Source organism: Lolium rigidum, chromosome 1, assembly GCF_022539505.1.
Source record: "Lolium rigidum isolate FL_2022 chromosome 1, APGP_CSIRO_Lrig_0.1, whole genome shotgun sequence".
NCBI classification, from domain to species: Eukaryota; Viridiplantae; Streptophyta; class Magnoliopsida; order Poales; family Poaceae; genus Lolium; species Lolium rigidum.
The window spans coordinates 293,092,547-293,104,188 of NC_061508.1; the positions used below are offsets into that span (position 1 = coordinate 293,092,547).

Sequence of the window (11,642 nt, forward strand, 5' to 3'; positions counted from 1 at the left end):
TGGCAGCTCGTTCTGAGTTCGACGAGCTTTCCTTTAGTTTTGAACGTAGAGTTTCAAATAAAGAGGCGCACAATCTCGCGCGTAGTGCAGTTTTTGAAGAGTTTGGTCGTAGAGTTTGGTTTGTAGATCCGCCTGAGGGCCTTTGTATTCCTGTTCGGGTTTAATAAAGGCGGAGGTTTTGCTCAAAAAAAAAAAAAAAAACGAAACATACCACGGACGAACAACGGACCAACAAAACGGACCAAACCACGGAAACATTTCTCCCTTTATTTAGGAAAATTACCCATGCGTTGCAACGGAAAATATTTTGTGAAAATATTATCATCGCAGCAAAAGCGTGCTAGTAATAAAACATGAAATGATTATGTGTGTATTTACCTACTCACATTAGTCTGACTAATTTAGAACAGTTGGTGCTATACAGGTACAATAATTTGGAAACAAATCACAATGTTATTTTTTCTAGATAGAAATCTAATTTTAATTTATCTCCAAGATAACAAACCAAGGTAAACTGAGTGAATATTAGAACAGTTATACACCGGTTTGGACGCCTACACAATGTTTGTTTTTTAAGGACCTGAACTAAATAAAAGCTCACGTTGCCACCTCATAATATGTGTCTTACAAATTACAATGCAACATCTAAAGTTCTGAACTACGACCGCCCACGGGTAATGGAATTCTGCATCAAATTAGTTTATGGTATGATTGTCTGCAAATACTACAACACTAACTGAAGTTAGATAATTGAGAACACAACATGATTTATTGGCAACGTAGGGTAAATTAAGTGAAACAATTAGTACATACCGTGGATGATAGATTGGCTACTGCTTTGTAAGACGGTGGTAGCTCGATGTAACTGAATTTCAGGTCCCGCATTGGACTTATGCCGGAGTCACTTGATCAGGAGCAGCTGCGTGTAAATTGGGTTCATAGATAATCCAAATTCAGACAAAATATACAGCTCGTTTGGATTCTAATTATGCAAACTGTCCTGGGAGGATCGGACAGTGCAAGAGTGCCACAACACCATATAGTGAGCTCCACGTATGATTCAGTTTCCCATGTACTTGACTAACAAGTTTAACAGAAGGATGCATCCAAATCCACTGAACTGAGCACTATTGATAAACTGGTTGATCTCGGAGAATTCACTAAACGGAAGGCGTAGGTAGGCTAGTTGCTTGTCCGCTCGCAAGATGAAAGAGAATCAGAGCCTTCCAGTCCTACGCGGCCTTGGAGTTTTTTTTTTTTTTTTTTTTTTGCGGCTTCGTTGTGTTCGCTGGCCTGTTCTATCTATCCCGTCGTCAAGAGCGTTGGTGTCGGTCCAATTTCCTCACCAAGATCAGTAGATCACCCAAGCCCAAATTTTCTTACCCAGATCGGCTCCGAACACTGGCTCTCCGTCTAGAGTTCAGATACAAAGATCGACGGGTGCCTCCGTAATTGTGCAAGCAGGTCAATGAAAACGGGGGAAATTCACTGGCGACTGCAAGGTTTGAGACGACGCGATCCAGGGGAGAAAATAAGAGGTGGACCAGTTTCGCTCGTGCTCTCTAACCTGGCCACGCCAAGCGCCGCTCGTCGCCGTCCTTTGCGAGGAATTCGAGCTCCCAAGACCGAACGGGGACGGGAGATCCCAAGACAGGGGGCGGATGGGGAAAAAGAAAACATCAATCGAAGCGGTACGATGGCAGTATGGAGTAATATGCACTTTAGTGGGAGGGTAAAACGGTAAAAAGTAGGACGGACGAACAAGAAACCTTATTTTCTTTATTATTAGGTATAGGTAGATTGAAAATAAAAGATCTCAAAGCAGTATATGAGAACAAAAACAACCGCTATATATGCTAGCCTATATAGGATGTTTACAGGTAAATTAGTCAATTACACACAACTAGGCTGGATGATTCCAACTTACAGACTTGCAACAAACAGCTAATATGGTTTTGCATTACTGCTAAGTGCTAATTGATGCGTCATGGGAATTACAAAATCCGTGGAAATATATAGGGGATTAGGGGAATAAGAGGTGAAGAGCAGAAGAGCACCTGCGTCCTAGGTCTTGGCCGTTGATGTCGCGCCGTGGCAGTCCCATCTCCCCTACAGGATGCAGAGCCTTCTTCGCTGCCGCTCGCCTGCTCTGCTTCGTGTCCGATAGCCTAGGGTTGCCGCCGCCTGTGTGTCTGTTTGTGTTCGCGTCAGTCTGCGAACCATCCCAGACTGCGAGAGCGAGCAGAAATTTTGTTAGTGGCTTCGTGCGAGCTGAGAGCGACCAAAATTAAGTTGGATGTGCTTCTGTACGGGCTATGGGCCATGTGAAGAAATGTTTGCTCAAAATCTTTACCCCAGCGCTGCCAATGAGCTAGGATCGTTTTGTTTTGCCATGAAATTTCTTCTATCCTAAAATTTGACAGGCGTGCATGGATGGAGAGGATATCTACAGGTTTAGGTGTATCATTTGATTTGGAGAGACAATTTTCAAGTAAATGCACACAATGTTTATTTATTGAGAAACTTTGGTTCTCAATTCAGTCAATTTGTATCTGCATTTGCATTGTTGTGTGTATCACGTGCATGCATGTGTGTATGTAGTGTACTAACATAACCCGCGACATCCAACCATACGTGTGAAACATGCCACACAATGGTCCCGATTGTAGTTAAGCCGTGACACAGACTAGTTAGCTAAGAGAGAAACCTTGTATCAGCCACTGGACTTTTCTCTCAATTGCATTGGTGTGTGCTAAGTAGGTCCGCCATACTGATCGGGGTCAGGCTCGGGCTGCTATAAAACACCGAGCCTATAGCTAGCTTAGTCCCACAACCACAGCCAGCCATCCTGAGAATCCACAGTTAGTAGTCCTGCTCAGCTGGAGAAGATCGAGGAGAGACATGGAGTCAGCTTCTCCACTGCTGCTGCCGTTTGTGCCGATTACCGACGGGGAGGCTCGTAATGCTCAAGAGCCCGTGGTGACTGATCCACCGCCGCCTGCAAAGCATCAGGCGGCTCCTCAAGATCTGTCAGGCCCCATACCCATAGTCACGCAGTCGTTGTCGTCGTCTCCGTCGTGGTACCGGGCTTCTTCCGCTCAAGAGCCCGTGGTGTTCCCTCTGTCTGGTTCTGGTCCGCCGGTACTAGTCAGCTTGGTGCCTGTAATGGGGCCAGGCGGGATGATGCGCTCCAGGTTTGATGAGAAAACGGGGGTGAATTTCATCCAACTCAGCGACGAGTTCCACCAGAAGAGAACCCCGGCCCAGAAGTTCTACCTGGAGCCATCCAAGCTGCACCCGGAGCTCCTACACGTCAGGTGCGCCGACGGCAACAAGTACTTGGTCGCTCAGGAGCACGACACCACCTTGTTCATCACCGCCAACGCAGACGAACCAGAAGAGGACATCACCAAGCCATCATGCACCTTGTTCAACTTCTCCAACACCGAATACAATGCCTTCACCATGTACGTTCATGTGCAGGCCCCTGCTTGTTTGTCATTCCTACATGCATGCAACTTACTCCGTCGGTCTATCGGGTAGTTCTAAATACACCTGTCGCACCAGGTTCAATTAATAAAGATACATTTAATCCTATATTATATTTTATCTGTAGTTTCCATAAGTATTTACGGTCAGACCGCTGGCCGGGGGAGGGGATCGAGTAATACTTTCAACAAACACATGAACGCATGCATGATCTTATATACTGTACTACTTACTATGCTGTACTAATTCATTAATTGCTCTTTTCCTTGCAACAGTATCAAGCACAAAAATAAAAATATTATGGTTAGCCTGTTTGATCAGCACGGTGGTGATGGTAGTGACAACATCTGCATGCAACTAAGACGTGATTATTATGGTAATGCTCTTTTTCGTGTTGTCCGCTTGTCGGAGCAGAAGGAATTGCCCAAATATGTCCGTATCAAAGGAAGCAACGACAAGTACCTCCAGCCTACAAATTCTGATATACGTTTTTATAACGCTGATAACAGCGAATGTTGGTTTCATGACTTCCGTGGGTCTGATGGCAATGATAAGGAAGTTATCTTTGAGACTTTCACGGATGACTTCGGTCTCATCCGTTTTAGACACTACCCGTGGGGCAATGTTTGCAGATCTGTTGATCCAGGTGACGGCAAAGGTATCGCTTGCACCGTGCATGACTGGAACTATGAAATCGACACAAACATATCACAAGACACCATCTACAAGGTTGTCGACTCATTATTCAAGGTGGTCATCAAGGAAGGCAACAACATTGCACTTCAAAGCGTCAGCAATGGAAAATTCTGCAAGCTGCTAACCACGGACATGCACTTAACATTTCCAGGACATCACTATAAGTGGCATCCTCTCCAGGCTTCTGCTTCCAGTAGCTACCCGAGAGAGACAACCCTTCGGATTGAAGAAGCAGCCAAGTCTCGACAGATCTATGATGTTCAGTACCGCTTCGAGGGACAGAAGATCAGGGACGCCATACAGGTCTCCAGGCACCAGGTGATTGGTACCAATGTAACATCGCAAACCATCCACCTCACAAATACTGTTGAAATGTTTAACAGCGTAGAGAGTAGGTGGGATTCAATGGTATCGCTGGATGTAGGTGTCAAAACCAGCATGTCAGTTGACTTTCCGGGCATAGCAGAATTTTCATCTGAAATTCATGTCGACTTTCATGGAGAGTACAGCTGGGGGAAAACCGAAGGGAACTCAAAAAAGTCGACGACAACAGTCGAATATAATGTTCCTCCAATGAGTAGAATTGTTTGTACCATATATGCAAAAGTTGTTGAAATTGATGTTCCCTTCTCATACAAGGTGAAGGATATCTTGTTCGACGGGAAAGAAGGCCCCCCTCGCCAGATGCACGATGGCATGTATCGTGGTGTCAACTCCACTGATATCGACATCAAGGTGAAAACAGAAGAGATGTAAGACATAATATTTTACTGATGCATGTGCGGGTCCGCTGGTTATTATATTATGTAAATAAAGGCCGTGGTTATGATACCATCCTATGTTACGGTATGTATGTACCTCCTGTAATGAGTGTACCAACTTATATTTTCCCTAATGACATACGTGGATGTACTTGATTTAATATAATATATATATATTTTTTCCATCTTGATGTGGAATGGACTATCACATAGCTCTCGAACCGTGCATTCTTTTAATATATACAATAAACATGCATGTGCCTTGCAACAGGAAAGTCACAAATTAACTTTAGAAAAGATAAATTGGCATGCAATCCTCGTCTTCCTATTAGGCCAGATCTGCATTAAATTGGAACGCCATTCCCGAATATTGTTTTCCCTTAGAAAAACTACTCCCTTGACCGTCGCCACGCCACGATCGCTGTCCCGGGCTCCAAGTTATGAGTCGCGAAAAATTGGGACAAAATCTCGTCTTTCCTAATCAGGACGTGATCCTCTCCTTATCTTACCTCTAATAATTATAATGTGATTTTCTGAGTCAAAAAAGGAATGTGATCTTCGAAAACATTGGAACCTGATCCCCATTGAATTGGTGTGAAAGTCTTTGTTCAAGTCCCTTTTACAGTTCATCACCCCGCGAGGGTTCGGAGGATCTCATGGCGGCCGCCCCAGCCGAGGGACTTGTACCCGTATCACAAGCAATCGGGGGCGGTGGCGGGCAGGGAGGGCACGGAGATGGAGGCATGGAGTGGGGAGGGCACGACAACGGAGGTGTGGAGCCAGTGGCGATCGACATGCTGGCTCCCTCATCCCAATCGCGCGGTACCCAGCTATCTGCCTCTGGAAAGAGCATCGCCACCACCTCAACACCTCAGACCCGCTACAAATCCTGGCGCAGCGACTCCATGACTCCATCGCAGCCGCTATGCATTCCTCGCGCATGGCCCATGTGTTCCACATTCAGCGGATGCCGCCAGACTTCCCCTCCTTTGATGGTCATGGGCTCTTTACCAACCTCGTGCTACCCATTCCCCATTCAAGACGGGGTCGATGTACTTTGCTCCGTGTCTGGCGCAAAGCGGTGTCGACCTTGCCTCGTAGACGACCGGCGTCCATTGAGCGCGCTTGGATCCGTCACGTCCCTGTACTCCCGTGTGGTCAACTCTGGACCTCCCCGTGCCCGACCCGACGCGAGAGCTACCCGTGCTCGAATTCTCCGGTCAACGCCTGTCGGGCCAGTGTGACCGTTGACCCAGGCCATGAGGCCGGCCATGACGCCTCCAGTATTCGGCCCTTCATACTGGCGTTGGAAGCACAGCCGTAGTGAGGAGTCCCATATGAACTGCATGTTTCTGAACTTCAGTGTTACTGATGTTGTTCCGTGTTGTTCTGATTGTGAACTTAAGCATTGCTAATACGACATGTTGTGTTCAGATGGATGCTTCTCTGCAGAAACAATAAGCATAGTGGAAGAGCTGTCAAGACGAGAGGACTCATGCTAGCTGAATTTTGATCAGCGAAGTGTTTCTTTGTTTCATCTAGCCCTCCAACATATACAATATGCATAGGTGATGCCTAAGATATTACGTCTTCAGGTCTACATGTGTATACATCTCTTACATGTTTGATGCAACGCCCAACCAGAGAGGTTAATTGGGATAACCATACGAAATTGCATACCACGGCATCATAAAGGCCACTGGGCACTGTGATGATACCTCGATAGATTTGGGTGGAACCGATACCCTTTGTCTCGGGTTCGGGTACGTGTTTATATAGGCCAACATCGGCAAGATCTGATACATGGTCGTTAGTCTTGTGCGGGAGAAGCTAGGCACAGATCTGATCTTTATACAACAGATCAGATCGGTTACAAGGTCCTTATCAATCTAAACTAATATATCTCCCACACGTGACAAGGATGTTACAATAGATATAATTGTAGCGCTATCAACCCTCCTCAATCACAACCCTTTTTAAGGTTGAGATTGTGCTTGAATTCTTCAAGTTGCCGTATTGGTAAGGACTTTGTAAAACCATCTGCCACCTGATCCCCTGAAGGGATAAATCTGATCTCAAGCAATTTGTTTGCTACTCTTTCCCTTACAAAATGGAAGTCAATTTCAATGTGCTTTGTTCTTGCATGAAAAACAGGATTAGCAGAAAGATAAGTTGCTCCCATATTATCACACCATAAACAAGGTACTCGTTTCCTTTGAACACCAAGTTCTCCAAGTAGAGACTCAATCCAAATTACTTCAGCTGTGGCATTTGCCAAAGTTTTGTACTCTGCTTCTGTGCTTGATCTAGAGATTGTTGCCTGTTTTCTGGCACTCCAAGAGATTAAGTTAGGACCAAAATAAACAGCAAAACTGTTGGGATTCGTAGCATAGAAAACAAAAAAATTCCTACCGCAAGAACGAATAACAAGCCAAGATCTAATCTAGTAGATAGTAGCAACGAGGTGAAGATGTGAGACTAACCCTCAAAGATTCCAAAGCCTACGAGATTAGATATCGTTTTTGATGTAGTCGATCACTTGCCGCTTTCAAAAGCGCGTAGAAGATCTTGACGGTGCCACAATCGGGAAGCACCTCCGCACTCGGTCACACATACGGTGTTGATGACGACGTCCTTCTCCCTGTTCCAGCGGGCAGCGGATGTAGTAGATCCTCCTCGGAATCCCTCCATCACGACGGCGTGGTGACGGTGGTGGTGGAGATCTCCGGCAGGGCTTCGCCGTAAGCACTGCGGGAGAAGAAGGAGGAGGGATGAGAGGGGCGGCTAGGGTTTGGGCGCAAGGTGGTGCTGCGAATTGGGGAGCTAGGGCTGCGACTTGAGGTGCCCTTGGTCCCTTTAAATAGGTGGCCAAGCCCCTTGGGTCGTCCATAAACCTGCCCCTAAGTTTGACTGAGTTCCGACAGGTTTCCGATTCCGAAAACGTACTCCTACTCGGACTCTTTTGCCAATTCCGAAATTGCATTAAGAAAGACTTATTTTCCCTTAAGGCAATGTGGTTGCACCTATTATGGAACCCTCCGGACTTCCTTAGACATCCCGGGTCGTCTCGGACACTTCCGGAACCTTCCATAATATTCCGGACTATTCCGGTCCTTCCAAAACCTTCTAGAAGCTTCGGTCAAAACACTAGACTTTTTCCGAACCCCGGAAAATGACTTCCCATATATGAATCTTATTCTTCGGACCATTCCGAACCTCCTCGTGATGTCTCGGATCCCATTCAAGACTCCGAACAAAATTCGAGCTCCATTCCATATTCCATATCTACTTAAAACGACATCAAACCTTAAGTGTGTCACCCTACGGTTCGAGAACTATGCGGACATGATCGAGACTCCTCTCCGATCAATAACTAATAGCGGGACCTGGAGATCCATAATAGCTCCCACATATTCAACGATGACTTCGTGATCGAAAGAACCATTCACATACGATACCGATTCCCTTTGTCACGCGTACTTTACTTGTCCGAGGTTCGATCATCGGTATCTCCATACCTAGTTCAACCTTGTTACCGAGAAGTAATCTTTACTCGTACCGTGGTATGTCATCTCTTGTGACCTAGTCACATGCTTGCAAGCTAATTAGATGACATTCCACCGAGAGGGCCCAGAGTATATCTATCCATCATCGGGATGGACAAATCCCACTCTTGATCCATATGCCTTAACTCACACTTTCCGAATACTTAATCCCATCTAAATAACAACCCATTTACGTAATGGCGTTTGATGTAATCAAAGCATCCTTCCGGTGTAAGTGATTTACATGATCTCATGGTCGAAGGACTAGGTAACTATGTATCGAAAGCTTATAGCAAGTTGAACTTAATGACTTGATCTCATGCTATGCTTACTAGGGGTGTGTCCATCACATCATTCACCTAATGATATGATCTTGTTATTAATAACATCCGATGTTCATGATCAGGAAACCATGATCATCTATTAATCAACAAGATAGTTAAATGAGAGGCTTACTAGGGACTCTGGTTGTTTACATAACACACATGTATTAATGTTTCCGGTTAATATAATTATAGCATGGAGTGTTGTAACACCCCAAATTTCAAAACAATGAAGAAGATCAATTTCTCTTTTCCAAACTTTGGAGCCAACAAATTTTTTGAATTGCATCTACCTTATGTGCATAGTATCATGCATGTATGTTGTGATCTTGCTATGATGTTTGTTTGAAGTGGTTTAACATTGTTCTAAACCCTAAACCTTGCCAAAATAAATCAAAGAGGGACAAAGAAAAAGAAAAGAAAATCAAAAGAACCTCACATATGTGCCTATGGCCATTTTTGCAAAACCTTAACCTAGGCCTTTCTACTTTGCATAAATGGTTTGGAAACATTACTAAACTAATAATAATCACATTTGAATCAAAGAAATGCAAAACAAATCAAAAGAAAAATCAAAACTAACTCACATATGATAATGGTCATTTGTGCCATTTATATCAGGGTACCCACTTTGAGCCCCTGCATTAAGAGATTTCTAAACTAAACTTGCTCAACTCTTTGCACCTCATCCAAGACCTCATCAAGGTGAAAACTTTTGGTATTAACCAACCTGGCTGATTCATTTTCAAATTCTTAGAAATGGCATGCAAAGTTGCAACATCAAAACAGAATTAAGATCACACCAAATTTGGATTTCACAAAACCTGGTCCATTTTGCAAACCAACACCACCACTGTGTGTCAAACATTATTTGAATCACACCCATGCAAAATTTTGGCAAAATTCAAAAATAAAGTTCATGCGGCCATTTCATCAAACACCTTAAGTGCACCAATCTGCCAACTCCATCCCCTCTATTATCCAGCATGTTTTAGCCTAAACCATCAAGCCCTATGTCATCACCAGCTCCCTCTTGCATCCCTTAAACAATGCCAAGTCTGAGAGACAATGATTATGCACGTTTTCATCCAGTACATGACCATGCCGTGCATGTCATGCCACTCACCCAAGTCAAACCCCTCTCCTCTCACTTCTGGATTGCATCATCATGTCCTTGAGCCTCTCCTCTCTCTGCTGAGCACGCTAGACACCACCCTTAGCCAAGGAGAGCAATGCAACGCTCAGGCCAGTACGTGCCCAGGTCACACAGTGACGCCAGCGCGCGCATGGTGGCGACGCAGAGCGCGCCAGAGCACCGCCTCGTCCCATCGCTGCTGACCTCGCCTCGCTCTCTGTCAACACCCGGATTTTTAAGTCCAGATGCCTATTATGCCATACATCGGAATCCCAGGAAGATTGTTTTTGCGAGACATAACAGTTGAATATCATAGAGTCATCATTCATTACAATACCATAATAGTCATTACATAAACAGGATCACATGATCCAGTCTCATTACAACACTTGATCTAATGATCATTACATAATACGTAGCAGAAGCGAAGTAGTAGTGGACTATCTATTCCACAGGCAACGCTTGACGTTAGAAGAGGCTCCTAGTTGTCGTAGACGTCCTTCTGGCCGCCATCTTCATACTGCTGTTCAGCTACATAGTCTGGCCATTTGAATAGCCAGGGACACAGCCGTGAGTACTTTCAAGTACTCGCAAACTAAAACTAGTGTAAGCACTAACAGTTTGAGGGAAAGTAGGCTAAGCTCTAGGTTATTTGTACAAATCCAATTTTATTTCATAAACACTTTAGTAAAGGACTCCTCATATGCTAACTAACTCAAGTGGGAACATTAGTGTCATTCCCACAACTCTGTTGTGATTCAAAACAAAGTCACCTTTCAAATTCAAACCATAAGTCACCCTTTTGTAAAAGTTCTGATGACGGAACAATATGGCCTTTCCAACTGTCCATGACCGCAGACGCGGCTATTCGAATAGGTTTACACTCTACAGAGGTTGCACACTTGTGCCACAACATTTGATTACATCCGTCAAGGGTAACCTTGAATAATCATAACTCAGTATGCGGATCATCAACCATTAACCTTTCACTTACACACCCTAGTATAGGCACCTCTCCCCATGAGCTTGGCCTCCCGGTGATAGCCAACTGTTATCCCGGGAACTGCACAGGGCTTGGGTCGTACATTCACCTCATTTCACGTCATTTCACTTTCAACGGAGGCAGCCTCGGCATAACCTCTATGACGCTTGTTTAGAGGGAACCCATACTAAGACACATAAATTTCCAGCTAAAGCCTTACCCATACTCAGATATTGTGGGGGTACTAAAGAATTGGAAGGGTATCGCATCCGAACCCAATCGTCAGTTTTCATCAAAAACACCATATCACACAAGTCATATTCACCTTCAAAGTCTCTCAATAGAATGACTCATCATTCCAAGGTTTTCAGAATTCAAAAGTTTCACAAGTTCCCAGCTAGAGTAGTCATTTTTAATTTAGCACTAGCAACTAAGCATGAGGGGTGCTAACTAGCTTGTAGCTTTCTAGGCTAACTTTGATACTCTTGTACTAATTCACAACTAGACTCAAGTCAACTATAAATGAAATCTTGTAGAGCAAAGTAAAGCTTTGAGAGATAAAACTGGGATTTGTAAAGTGGAACACAAGTTAATAGGGCAATGGTGCCTTGCTCAAGGAGAGCTTTGCACTAAGGTAGCTTGCAAGAATATTAGCTTTCCTTGGTTGGTGTACTGATCAAAGTGGTCTTCTTCTTCCTGGAAGTAGACCTC

General features: G+C 44.5%; 1 protein-coding gene across 1 annotated transcript; it reads left to right on the forward strand.

Annotated features, from left to right (window-relative positions):
• Positions 1-2,844: 2,844 nt before the first annotated feature.
• Positions 2,845-5,131, forward strand: LOC124696173. Its single transcript, XM_047228939.1, has 2 exons — positions 2,845-3,467; positions 3,765-5,131. The coding sequence occupies exons 1-2, from the start codon at positions 2,902-2,904 to the stop codon at positions 4,939-4,941; spliced, it is 1,743 nt and encodes a 580-aa protein (XP_047084895.1). The 5' UTR covers positions 2,845-2,901; the 3' UTR covers positions 4,942-5,131.
• The last annotated feature ends 6,511 nt before the right edge of the window (positions 5,132-11,642 follow it).

What these genes read in the sequence shown, in the direction of transcription:
- LOC124696173 (XM_047228939.1), top strand. Translation starts at nt 2,902, where the DNA reads ATGGAGTCAGCTTCTCCACTGCTGCTGCCGTTTGTGCCGATTACCGAC. An exon ending in GAATACAATGCCTTCACCAT is followed by an intron (nt 3,468 to 3,764) that starts GTACGTTCATGT and finishes TCCTTGCAACAG; the next exon opens with TATCAAGCACAAAAATAAAA.